Raw genomic sequence first — 14,304 nt, forward strand, 5'->3', positions numbered from 1 at the left:
ACTGCCTTCACACAATTCATGCATCGTATTCTTTTTCATCAACCTCTTCCGATGGCCTCTCTCTGATTACTTTTTGCATCAATTACACTTACTCTTAAAATTTCACAATTGATACAAGCTATCAAGCACTAAATTGCGAGTGCATATCGATCCTGATCGCTTATTCGTTCTTTAGATATAAGAAGATGTGGTATGAGTGCCAATGAGACAACTCTCCATCCAAGTCAAAATTTCTAAAAGTAAACCAATATAGGTCAAAGTAAGGTCTTCAACACGGAGCCTTGGCTCACACCAAACAGCAAGCTATAAAGGGCCCCAAAAATTACTAGTGTAAAACCATTCAAACGGGGAAAGCAACGGTCTAATCTATATAAAAAACGAGAACACTATTATGACCATTATGATAGTAACTTCCTATCGTCATATCTGGTATTCTCATTGTTGAAGGTTGTACGGTGACCTATTGTTGCTTACATTCCCGTCATTTGAACTCTAGTGGATAGTTGTCTCATTGGCAATCATATCACGTTCTGTTTATTTTATAATTAGCCTGTGAGTTAATGGACCACCTTGGAAATGGACGAAGCACTAGTCATTGGAATAGAATCGATATACATCAATCACTTCGCAGTAAATAAAAAAAATATCTTACATTCATTTTTTCTCCTTTGGGATAAATATCAAAAGGGAGGACTTCGATATTCCACATCGATCTCCATAGAATTGATTGGATACCAAAAGTTCATATGAAAAAGTAATTTTGGCATTGCACAAGGTCACATATTTCAGACTGTTTATGATGATTTCATTCAAAATCCATGTGATGTGTACCGATTGGATTTTTAGCCTGGGAAACATTTGTAATTGGCCTTGGACTACCTTTCAGTACCGAGTACTCTGAGATTGGTACTTTGTTAGTTGATTTTGTGCTGTGTGTCGATGTGATGAGTCGAGCATTTTTCATCTGATTTTCACTGTGTGTTCTTATGTTGAATTGATTACTGTCCCATGTGTTGGGAATGGTCGAACGCTCTAGCCTCATTTACTATGTGTTAAACAACAACGGTGTTCTTATGTTGTGTTGATTACTGTCCCATGTGTTGGGAATGGTCGAGCGCTCTAGCCTCATCCTCTATGTGTTATACAACACGGGTGTTCTTATGTTGTGTTGATTACTGTCCCATGTGTTGGGAATGGTCGAGCGCTCTAGCCTCATTCTTTATGTGTTATACAACACGGGTGTTCTTATGTTGTGTTGATTACTGCCCCATGTGTTGGGAATAGTCGAGCGCTCTAGCCTCATCTACTATGTGTTATACAACACTGGTGTTCTTATGCTGTGTTGATTACTGTCCCAGGGAATGGTCGAGCGCTCTAGCCTCATCTACTATGTGTTATACAACACCGGTGTTCTAATGTTGTGTTGATTACTGTCCCATGGAATGGTCGTGCGCTCTAGCCTCATCTACTATTTGTTATACAACACCGGTGTTCTTATGCTGTGTTGATTACTGTCTCAGTGAATAGTCGAGCGCTCTAGCCTCATCTACTATGTGTTATACAACACCGGTGTTCTTATGTTCTGTTGATTACTGTCCCATGTGTTGGGAATGGTCGAGCGCTCTAGCCTCATCTACTATGTGTTATACAACACCGGTGTTCTTATGTTGTGTTGATTACTGTCTCATGTGTTGGGAATGGTCGAGCGCTCTAGCCTCATCTACTTTGTGTTATACAACACCAGTGTTTTTATGCTGTGTTGATTACTGTCCTAGGGAATGGTCGAGCGCTCTAGCCTCATCTACTATTGTGTTATACAACACCGGTGTTCTTATGCTGTGTTGATTACTGTCCCAGGGAATGGTCGAGCGCTCTAGCCTAATCTACTATGTGTTATACAACACCAGTGTTCTTATGCTGTGTTCATTACTGTCCTAGGGAATGGTCGAGCGCTCTAGCCTCATCTACTATTTTGTTATACAACACCGGTGTTCTTATGCTGTGTTGATTACTGTCCCAGGGAATAGTCAAGCGTTCTAGCCTCATCTACTATGTGTTATACAACACCGGTGTTCTTATGCTGTGTTGATTACTGTCCCAGGGAATAGTCGAGGGCTCTAGCCTCATCAACTATGTGTTATACATCACCGGTGTTCTTATGCTGTGTTGATTACTGTCCCATGTGTTGGGAATGGTAGAGCGCTCTAGCCTCATCTACTATGTGTTATACTAAACCGGTGTTCTTATGCTGTGTTGATTACTGTCCCATGTGTTTGGAATGGTCTAGCGCTCTAGCCTCATCTACTATGTGTTATACAACACCGGTGTTCTTATGTTGTGTTGATTACTGCCCCATGTGTTGGGAAAAGTCGAGCGCTCTAGCCTCATCTACTATGTGTTATACAACACCGGTGTTGTTATGCTGTGTTGATTACTGTCCCAGGGAATGGTCGAGCGCTCTAGCATCATCTACTATGTGTTATACAACACCGGTGTTCTAATGTTGTGTTGGTTACTGTCCCATGGAATGGTCGAGCGCTCTAGCCTCATCTACTATTTGTTATACAACACCGGTGTTCTTATGCTGTGTTGATTACTGTCTCAGTGAATAGTCGAGCGCTCTAGCCTCTTCTACTATGTGTTATACAACACCGGTGTTCTTATGTTGTGTTGATTACTGTCCAAGGGAATGGTCGAGCGCTCTAGCCTCATCTACTATGTGTTATACAACACCGGTGTTCTTATGTTGTGTTGATTACTGCCCCATGTGTTGGGAATAGTCGAGCGCTCTAGCCTCATCTACTATGTGTTATACAACACCGGTGTTCTTATGCTGTGTTGATTACTGTGCCAGGGAATGGTCGAGCGCTCTAGCATCATCTACTATGTGTTATACAACACCGGTGTTCTAATGTTGTGTTGGTTACTGTCCCATGGAATGGTCGAGCGCTGTAGCCTCATCTACTATGTGTTATACAACACCGGTGTTCTTATGTTGTGTTGATTACTGTCCCATGTGTTGGGAATGGTCGAGCGCTCTAGCCTCATCAACTATGTGTTATACAACACCGGTGTTCTTATGTTGTGTTGATTACTGTCCAATGTGTGGGGAATGGTCGAGCGCTCTAGCTTCATCTACTATGTGTTATTCAACACCGGTGTTCTCATGTTGTGTTGATTACTGTCACATGTGTTGGGAATGGTCGAGCGCTCTAGCCTCATCTACTATGTGTTATACAACACCGGTGTTCTTATGTTCTGTTGATTACTGTCCCATGTGTTGGGAATGGTCGAGCGCTCTAGCCTCATCTACTATGTGTTATACAACACCGGTGTTCTTATGTTGTGTTGATTACTGTCCCATGTGTTGGGAATGGTCGAGCGCTCTAGCCTCATCTACTTTGTGTTATACAACACCAGTGTTTTTATGCTGTGTTGATTACTGTCCTAGGGAATGGTCGAGCGCTCTAGCCTCATCTACTATTGTGTTATACAACACCGGTGTTCTTATGCTGTGTTGATTACTGTCCCAGGGAATGGTCGAGCGCTCTAGCCTCATCTACTATGTGTTATACAACACCAGTGTTCTTATGCTGTGTTGATTACTGTCCTAGGGAATGGTCGAGCGCTCTAGCCTCATCTACTATTGTGTTATACAACACCGGTGTTCTTATGCTGTGTTGATAACTGTCCCAGGGAATAGTCAAGCGTTCTAGCCTCATCTACTATGTGTTATACAACACCGGTGTTCTTATGCTGTGTTGATTACTGTCCCAGGGAATGGTCGAGCGCTCTAGCATCATCTACTATGTGTTATACAACACCGGTGTTCTAATGTTGTGTTAGTTACTGTCCCATGGAATGGTCGAGCGCTCTAGCCTCATCTACTATTTGTTATACAACACCGGTGTTCTTATGTTGTGTTGATTACTGTCCCATGTGTTGGGAATGGTCGAGCGCTCTAGCCTCATCAACTATGTGTTATACAACACCGGTGTTCTTATGTTGTGTTGATTACTGTCCCATGTGTTTGGAATGGTCTAGCGCTCTAGCCTCATCTACTATGTGTTATACAACACCGGTGTTCTTATGTTGTGTTGATTACTGCCCCGTGTGTTGGGAATAATCGAGCGCTCTAGCCTCATCTACAATGTGTTATACAACACCGGTGTTCTTATGCTGTGTTGATTACTGTCCCAGGGAATGGTCGAGCGCTCTAGCCTCATCTACTATGTGTTATACAACACCGGTGTTCTAATGTTGTGTTGATTACTGTCCCATGGAATGGTCGAGCGCTCTAGCCTCATCTACTATTTGTTATACAACACCGGTGTTCTTATGCTGTGTTGATTACTGTCTCAGTGAATAGTCGAGCGCTCTAGCCTCATCTACTATGTGTTATACAACACCGGTGTTCTTATGTTGTGTTGATTACTGTCCCATGTGTTGGGAATGGTCGAGCGCTCTAGCCTCATCTACTATGTGTTATACAACACCGGTGTTTTTATGTTGTGTTGATTACTGTTCCATGTGTTGGGAATGGTCGAGCGCTCTAGCCTCATCTGCTATGTGTTATACAACACCGGTGTTCTTATGCTGTGTTGATTACTGTCCCATGTGTTGGAAATGGTCGAGCGCTGTAGCCTCATCTACTATGTGTTATACAACACCGGTGTTCTTATGTTGTGTTGATTACTGTCCCATGTGTTGGGAATGGTCGAGCGCTCTAGCCTCATCAACTATGTGTTATACAACACCGGTGTTCTTATGTTGTGTTGATTACTGTCCAATGTGTGGGGAATGGTCGAGCGCTCTAGCTTCATCTACTATGTGTTATTCAACACCGGTGTTCTCATGTTGTGTTGATTACTGTCACATGTGTTGGGAATGGTCGAGCGCTCTAGCCTCATCTACTATGTGTTATACAACACCGGTGATCTTATGTTGTGTTGATTACTGTCCTATGTGTTGGGAATGGTCGAGCGCTCTAGCCTCATCCTTTATGTGTTATACAACACGGGTGTTCTTATGTTGTGTTGATTACTGTCTCATGTGTTGGGAATGGTCGAGCGCTCTAGCCTCATCTACTATGTGTTATACAAAACCGGTGTTCTTATGCTGTGTTGATTACTGTCTCAGTGAATAGTCGAGCGCTCTAGCCTCATCTTCTATGTGTTATACAACACCGGTGTTCTTATGTTGTGTTGATTACTGTCCCATGTGTTGGGAATGGTCGAGCGCTCTAGCCTCATCTACTATGTGTTATACAACACCGGTGTTGTTATGCTGTGTTGATTACTGTCCCATGTGTTGGGAATGGTCGAGCGCTCTAGCCTCATCTACTATGTGTTATTCAACACCGGTGTTCTCATGTTGTGTTGATTACTGTCACATGTGTTGGGAATGGTCGAGCGCTCTAGCCTCATCTACTATGTGTTATACAACACCGGTGTTGTTATGCTGTGTTGATTACTGTCCCATGTGTTGGGAATGGTCGAGAGCTCTAGCTTCATCTACTATGTGTTATTCAACACCGGTGTTCTCATGTTGTGTTGATTACTGTCCCATGTGTTGGGAATGGTCGAGTGCTCTAGCCTCATCCTTAATGTATTATACAACACGGGTGTTCTTATTTGTGTTGATAACTGTCTCATGTGTTGGGAATGGTCGAGCGCTCTAGCCTCATCTACTATGTGTTATACAACACTGGTGATCTTATGTTGTGTTGATTACTGTCACAGGGAATGGTCGAGCGCTCTAGCCTCTTCTACTATGTGTTATACAACACCGGTGTTCTTATGTTGTGTTGATTACTGTCCAAGGGAATGGTCGAGCGCTCTAGCCTCATCTACTATGTGTTATACAACACCGGTGTTCTTATGCTGTGTTGATTACTGTCCCAGGGAATAGTCGAGCGCTCAAGCCTCATCTACTATGTGTTATACAACACCGGCGTTCTTATGCTGTGTTGATTACTATCCCAGGGAATAGTCGAGCGCTCTAGCCTCATCAACTATGTGTTATACAACACCGGTGTTCTTATGTTGCGTTGATTACTGTCCCATGTGTTGGGAATGGTCGAGCGCTCTAGCCTCATCAACTATGTGTTATACAACACCGGTGTTCTTATGTTGTGTTGATTACTGTCCCATGTGTTGGGAATGGTCGAGCGCTCTAGCTTCATCTACTATGTGTTATTCAACACCGGTGTTCTCATGTTGTGTTGATTACTGTCCCATGTGTTGGGAATGGTCGAGCGCTCTAGCCTCATCTACTATGTGTTATACAACACCGGTGATCTTATGTTGTGTTGATTACTGTCCCATGTGTTGGGAATGGTCGAGCGCTCTAGTCTCATCATTTATGTGTTATACAACACGGGTGTTCTTATGTTGTGTTGATTACTGTCTCATGTGTTGGGAATGGTCGAGCGCTCTAGCCTCATCTACTATGTGTTGTACAAAACCGGTGTTCTTATGCTGTGTTGATTACTGTCTCAGTGAATAGTCGAGCGCTCTAGCCTCATCTACTATGTGTTATACAACACCGGTGTTCTTATGTTGTGTTGATACTGTCCCATGTGTTGGGAATGGTCGAGCGCTCTAGCCTCATCTAGTATGTGTTATACAACACCGGTGTTGTTATGCTGTGTTGATTACTGTCCCATGTGTTGGGAATGGTCGAGCGCTCTAGCTTCATCTACTATGTGTTATTCAACACCAGTGTTCTCATGTTGTGTTGATTACTGTCACATGTGTTGGGAATGGTCGAGCGCTCTAGCCTCATCTACTATGTGTTATACAACACCGGTGATCTTATGCTGTGTTGATTACTGTCCCATGTGTTGGGAATGGTCGAGTGCTCTAGCCTCATCTACTATGTGTTATACAACACGGGTGTTCTTATGCTGTGTTGATTGCTGTCACATGTGTTGGGAATGGTCGAGCGCTCTAGCCTCATCCTTTATGTGTTATACAACACGGGTGTTCTTATTTGTGTTGATTACTGTCTCATGTGTTGGGAATGGTCGAGCACTCTAGCCTCATCTACTATGTGTTATACAACACCGTAGTTCTTATGCTGTGTTGATTACTGTCACATGTGTTGGGAATGGTCGAGCGCTCTAGCCTCATCTACTATGTGTTATACAACACCGGTGTTCTAATGTTGTGTTCATTACTGTCCCAGGGAATGGTCGAGCGCTCTAGCCTCATCTACTATTTGTTATACCACACCGGTGTTCTTATGCTGTGTTGATTACTGTCTCAGTGAATAGTCGAGCGCTCTAGCCTCATCTACTATGTGTTATACAACACCGGTGTTCTTATGTTGTGTTGATTACTGTCCCATGTGTTGGGAATGGTCGAGCGCTCTAGTTTCATCTACTATGTGTTATACAACACCGGTGTTCTTATGTTGTGTTTATTACTGTCTCATGTGTTGGGAATTGTCGAGCGCTCTAGCCTCATCTACTTTGTGTTATACAACACCAGTGTTCTTATGCTGTGTTGATTACTGTCCTAGGGAATGGTCGAGCGCTCTAGCCTCATCTACTATTGTGTTATACAAAACCGGTGTTCTTATGCTGTGTTGATTACTGTCCCAGGGAATGGTCGAGCGCTCTAGCCTCATCTACTATGTGTTATACAACACCAGTGTTCTTATGCTGTGTTGATTACTGTCCTAGGGAATGGTCGAGCGCTCTAGCCTCATCTACTATTGTGTTATACAACACCGGTGTTCTTATGCTGTGTTGATTACTGTCCCAGGGAATAGTCAAGCGTTCTAGCCTCATCTACTATGTGTTATACAACACCGGTGTTCTTATGCTGTGTTGATTACTGTCCCAGGGAAAAGTCGAGGGCTCTAGCCTCATCAACTATGTGTTATACATCACCGGTGTTCTTATGCTGTGTTGATTACTGTCCCATGTGTTGGGAATGGTAGAGCGCTCTAGTCTCATCTACTATGTGTTATACTACACCGGTGTTCTTATGCTGTGTTGATTACTGTCCCATGTGTTGGGAATGGTCGAGCGCTCTAGCCTCATCTACTATGTGTTATACAACACCGGTGATCTTATGCTGTGTTGATTACTGTTCCATGTGTTGGGAATGGTCGAGCGCTCTAGCCTCATCTACTATGTGTAGATAACACCGGTGTTCTTAAGTTGTGTTGATTACTGTCCCATGTGTTGGGAATGGTCGAGCGCTCTAGCCTCATCTACTATGTGTAGATAACACCGGTGTTCTTATGTTGTGTTGATTACTGTCCCATGTGTTGGGAATGGTCGAGCGCTCTAGCCTCATCTACTATGTGTTATACAACACCGGTGTTCTTATGTTGTGTTGATAACTGTCCCATGTGTTGGGAATGGTCGAGCGCTCTAGCCTCATCTACTATGTGTTATACAAGACCGGTGTTCTTATGCTGTGTTGATTACTGTCCCAGGGAATAGTCGAGCGCTCTAGCCTCATCAACTATGTGTTATACAACACCGGTGTTTTATGTTGTGTTGATTACTGTCCCATGTGTTGGGAATGGTCGAGCGCTCTAGCCTCATCTACTATGTGTTATACAACACCGGTGTTCTTATGTTGTGTTGATAACTGTCCCATGTGTTGGGAATGGTCGAGCGCTTTAGCCTCATCTACTATGTGTTATACAACACCGGTGTTCTTATGTTGTGTTGATTACTGTCCCATGTGTCTGGAATGGTCGAGCGCTCTAGCCTCATCTACTATGTGTTATACAACAACTGTGTTCTTACAGCGTCAATATAGTCCAAGAATACACTAGAGTCAAGACACACTGTCCTAGCGTTTTTGGTTATTTGTTTATTTTAGATAAATTTAAGTTTAGATAAATTTTATTTGAGTCGGTATTTGTAGAAAACAACGAAAACATATATATGTATCAACATTTAATTCTTTTGATTTTGATTGCTCAAATCTCTTCAATTGCAAACCCAAAAACAATATTAGTGAATAACATTTTATCGACTTCATATTAACAAAAGGATACCATTTTATTTTCTTAATTTGACAAACAACGTCTATCCCAAGATTTATGGCTGCCCGTTCAGACCTCCAAAAAATATAATTTTATCACGGAATAAGATAATAATAAAAAAGAGTTACTTCGACAAAGTTTTCTTATTTGATCAAGGATTAAATTTAGTATCACATATTTACTAATTCATGATCACGAATATATGAGAATACGTCATCCCACATATTTTAATTATTTACCACGGATTTAATCGATGATTTTTGATATTACAGATTCTTTACCACGAATTTAATCCATGATAACAATTTTGTAATTCGGTGTAACAAATTATACAATTCGTGAAAATAATTTCAGTCCATGATCAAGATATTTTTAATTCGTGATTATTTGTTCTCCAGATTTGCTATCAGAAATTCAAACTATATTTATTGGAGGCCCTAAATTGGCTTCCAGAAATCCCTTCGACATCAATATGAAGCGCTGGATAACATATCAATTTTATAAAAATATGTACTATTGTTGAAAATGTTAAAATTATATGATAAACTTCCTTGTGAGCAGCATTCTTTTATCAAGGAAATCATGATAGGAAACACAAGCCCGGGAATATCGTATCAATTGGGAGATATAAACTCCGTATGCAGGCGCTGCTGGAATGTTGCTACATAGAAATGGAAAGTTCACAATTGGGAAGCTGAAATCATCTCTTTTGTCGTAAAGTTTTGTTTTCAACCGACCCTCATTGTCAATTTCTAGATGTAAGTCAAGATATGAGGCAGACTTAACTGTATCTGTAGTATCCTTTATCTCTAGTTCGATGGGATATATTCGTTCAACATAGTCACCAAATTTTGTATTATTTAGTGAGAGAACATCATCTATATAGCGGAACGTAGAGTTAAAGGATATTGCTAACTTCTTATAAATTGTTAATTTGCTATGTACAATATTGCATCTCATTATGCCCTGAAACGGATAGTCAACGTTTTATTATATTTACACAAACTCAAGATGTAAATGCTTTATCCTGTTGTCTGGTCTGGTTTTGACGTCTACATTTAACCAGTAATACGATAAACTGGACGATATTCAGGACGAAAAGAACAGAAAACATACCACCAAACAGCAACTTTGTATTTTCATCTAGAAACAGAAAGAACAATTATTTCCAAAAATTAAATTGCAACGTTAGTCTTTAACAAGTCTACATGCTCGTAGCATGAAAAAAATCGCTCTCACTCGGGCTCTCAAAAACACCATGAGAAGTAATAAAACTATTGAATCAAGTTATTTGTCATCATCACAGGACTCAATTCACACATAGTTATAAGTGAAAGTAAGCCAACAATTTGTATATAATGTACATGAATTCATTCTTTAGGGTTTGTCTTCGTCTGATTTGTCATGGACGAGTTGAACACTTTGTGCAGTTTGTTGTAATGTCCAGTATTTTTTTGTAGTGTTTGCCTATATTTGTGTATATGTCAGATATAAAGAAACTGTTTTATGCACTACTGGGTTTAACTTGCAACGTCCATATCAGTAGGAACGTCGTATTATCGGTATATAAAACGTCACTGGTGGGTCCAGAGGGAATCCGGGGTTAAAACATTTCTCTTTATTTGTTTTTTTTTTTAATTACACAATACTCGACAAATTGTGCAGGAATCCTCATTTCTGGTTCAAGCTGCTACTAATATATATATTTTTTAAATAAAATGCAGGCAAGAATATCTGAAACCCTTCCCTCCTCGACCCGCCTATTAAATCTGCTACGTTATATCTGTTCATATACAATATATAGGATTTGATGAAATAATGAAAAAAAAAGGAACAAATTTGTTTTGCACTTATCAACTTGTAAACAAACAAAATGTCGGATATCTCAATAAACCAAATCAAACCCAGGCCGTAGCGCTTCATCTGTTCGAGGTAGAGGCAACATTTAATGCATCTGACAAAGAGAAGAAATCCAAGACAATGCTCACAACAAGAAAACAAGAAAAAAAACGGTTGATATTTACCAAGTTATTTTTAAAGCAATAAAGATAGCCTTTAATAATGATACAGTTTATTAACCGTAATATAGATATATTGTACCAGTAACCATAATAAAAGCAATTTCTATGTAAATTTAGAATGCTCAAAAAAGCCCATCGCCATGTAGCGTCGATTAAAAAAATTTGTGAACGGTTTTGTAGTGTGAATTCATTTGCATCGCTTGCATATCCTATCATGATTTCCATTGCAGAGGGCTGCTACTCACAAGGAAGCTATTTAACCATGAGTTCCAAGTGGTGAAGTTGAAATCATCCCTTCGTTAATTTTACGAACGCCATTACGAGTTAGTTGACAGTTATGGAATATCTGTTTCACAGATGACGACAGATATGTTTCAATTGTTGTAACCACAATCCCGTCCTCTTTTCCTCGAATAAGACCTACCAACTTAGACTTATCACCGGGTTTGCACTTAAATGAGCAACACGACGGGTGCCACATGTGGAGCATGATCTGTTTACCCTTCCGGAGGACCTGAGATCACCACCGGTTTTTGGTGGGGCTAGTGTTGCTTAGTCGTTAGTTTTTCTATGTTGTGGTTTGTGTACAGTTGTTTGTCTTTCGGTCTTCTGCTATTTTTGCCATGGTGTTGTCAGTTTATTTTCGACATGAGTTTTAATGTCCCTTTGGTATCTTTCGCCTCTCTTTCAGAAAGTAATGATATGTGTAAATTCAGCCCGGGTTAATATTCAAAGTCGTATAAAATAATTTAAATTTAAAAAATGTTATACTTTGTAAATATTCATATTTACCTTTATCTGATTCACTTTGTTCATCTTTTAGAACATGATCATTGATGTTTTCCACAGGGTCATTTGTATCACTCACGTCCGATACATCGTCGTTACCGAGGTAACTTCCACATTTTGATAAACCAGGTGGTGGTTTAGGGATACTAGCGAAGGACTCGTTCAAGACCAGCGCCATTCCATCGTTAGAATGCATATCAATGTGGCAATGTAGAAACCAGATTCCAGGAATTGTAGCTGGAAACCTTACAACAACGTATCCTCCACTGGGTACAATTACAGTGTCTTTTAGTACCGCTCCTTGTTGTACAATACCTGGGACATTTCCATTCAACCATGATGAATTGCTCCAAGTGGCACTGTTACACATACTAATTCCTGGTTTGGTATTTCCCCTACAGTCGACATCATAATTATCCTGAATTAATGCACCTGTTCTTTGATTAAATACGCCATATTCAACCTTCACTACCATAAAGGCATGTCCGTGCATGTGTACCGGATGGTCATCAACTCGTCCTTGACCCATATTAAGGAATGTCATCTGAATTGTGTCGCCCGAATTAATTGTCAAAGAGTTCATACATTCGCATAGTTTTTCCTCCCCACATTCCTGATCTGAACATTGATGTGCTAATTCGTCGGGTTGTGTAAGTGCGGAAACAACTGGTAACTTGAACTGTCGTCCATTTATGGAAGAAGGTCCGAGTTCTCCATTATAGCCAGGATTAGCAAAATTGAGAAAATACTCTTTAAATTTTCCTTTAACCGGAAGGGGAGTTGGAATATTAAGCACAGCACGGAGCTCGGTCAGTCGAGTACAGTTTACATTTTTATTTTCAGGGTAAAAGGGAAACGGGCAATTTACAACTATGCATTTGTTTGCAGACGTACAGTTGGACTTTGAGGATGTAGGTTCTGATAACATGGCTCCTTGATACTGCAATATAGCCTCAGCCTTGGTCGTAAATCTCCTATCTAAAGTTTCTGCACGTACCATATAGGTTCCTATTGGCTGGTCAGCTTCCAGAATAAAATTGAATCGTTCACCCGGAGCTATGATAAATGACTGTGCTACGACTGGTACAGTTTCAAAACCATCAGCCCCAACAATTGTTAAGTTATGTTGATCAACTGATACTCTCCATTGATAGAAAGCACCAGGTCCAATAACCCTAAATAAGTATTGTTTACCTTTTGTAACTTTGAATGTTTCAAGCGGCGAACCGTTATGAGATGTATTTCTCCAGAATCGTCCACGTCCATTTATAAGCCCTGCATGAGTTCTATATGGCGTGAATATAGTCATGTCAAGTTGTATTGAAGGAAGTAGTTTCTTTCTATTTTTGTACACGCTTCCTTCCACTTCGAACAAATCATCAGTATCTGAACCATATTCATGGTTCCATTCAAAAACTTGCATTATATGTTCTTCAAGCTGATTTTTATTAGATATTTTTGGCCTTATTATAAATGCACCAAATAAACCATTCAATCTTTGGCTTCCCATGTGTGAATGGTACCAAAATGTTCCTGGTGCATTAGCTGTGAATTTGTATTTAAAGGTTTGTCCCGGTGTTATTGGGCATTGTGTAATATAAGGTGGACCATCCATCCATGGAGTGTCTTTCATGTCTACGCCGTGCCAATGAATCGACACCGCTTCAGACAACTGCTTGTTATGTACATTGACAATGACTGTTTGTCCCTCATATACTATTATTGGTGGGCCAGGGAGGCTTCCATTTGCGGCAACTACCAGTCTACCAAACGAGCCATCCCATCCATCTGCTGTAATTATGTCATCCATGTTGACCGGGGAGGCGTTTGATGTGTCGGTGACATTATAAAGGAACAGATTGCCGTTGTACGGATAGACAGGACCATCTTCTGACATCATTGCTAGTTTATAATGTATGTTGAGGGATGTTTCACAGATCTTTGCATGAGGATCACATTCAAATGCAGTACTTAATGTAGCAAAGAGAAGACATAGCAGTAGCTTCATGATGTCGATTCTGAAAAATGCAAATTTAGAAAAAAAAATGAATGGGAAATCAAAGATAGAGGATCATTAAGTGCCAGTCATTGTAAGAATCAGGCAATTTAGAAGAATATCAAAACATGGCCGAAAAAAAACCCGCCGACCTTACTATCCTATTTTAAAGTTACTCACATCTCGAACGGTTACAGATGCAAATTACGGAGCTAGTTCCCCTTAATTGTGAATTTCTAATGCATTTCAACCAAATTATATTTTGATTTATCAGATCAGGTAAAGGAAACGAATGTTATATTGATGCACAATTGAACATTTTGAACTTGAATTAATGCAAAACTTGAGCGGGTTTTTGTTTGTCATTGTTTCACCACTGCCTGAATCTTAGGCAGATTGGCAATTAAAATATCATGTACTCCCTTAAATATGTGATGGTCTGTAAAATGTGCCCTCTGCTTTCCTTTTGATAATCTTAATAATATG

The 14,304-nt window shown here is 40.5% G+C and overlaps 1 protein-coding gene across 1 annotated transcript; it reads right to left on the minus strand.

Moving 5' to 3' along the window:
* Nucleotides 1-9,949: 9,949 nt before the first annotated feature.
* On the minus strand, nucleotides 9,950-13,830 carry LOC127705072 (uncharacterized). Its single transcript, XM_052209656.1, has 2 exons — nucleotides 11,826-13,830; nucleotides 9,950-9,978 (listed from the first exon to the last, which is right to left on the minus strand). Exons 1-2 carry the CDS (start codon nucleotides 13,828-13,830, stop codon nucleotides 9,950-9,952), a joined length of 2,034 nt encoding a protein of 677 aa, XP_052065616.1.
* Nucleotides 13,831-14,304: the final 474 nt, after the last annotated feature.

Source organism: Mytilus californianus, unplaced genomic scaffold (assembly GCF_021869535.1).
Source record: "Mytilus californianus isolate M0D057914Y unplaced genomic scaffold, xbMytCali1.0.p SCAF_1, whole genome shotgun sequence".
Lineage (NCBI taxonomy): Eukaryota > Metazoa > Mollusca > Bivalvia > Mytilida > Mytilidae > Mytilus > Mytilus californianus.

Bases quoted from the DNA above. Each gene is read 5' to 3' on its own strand.
- LOC127705072 (XM_052209656.1), bottom strand. From the start codon at position 13,830: ATGAAGCTACTGCTATGTCTTCTCTTTGCTACATTAAGTACTGCATTT. The intron at 9,979-11,825 runs GTAAATATGAAT...TATCCGTTTCAG, and splicing joins ACAAAGTGAATCAGATAAAG to GGCATAATGAGATGCAATAT.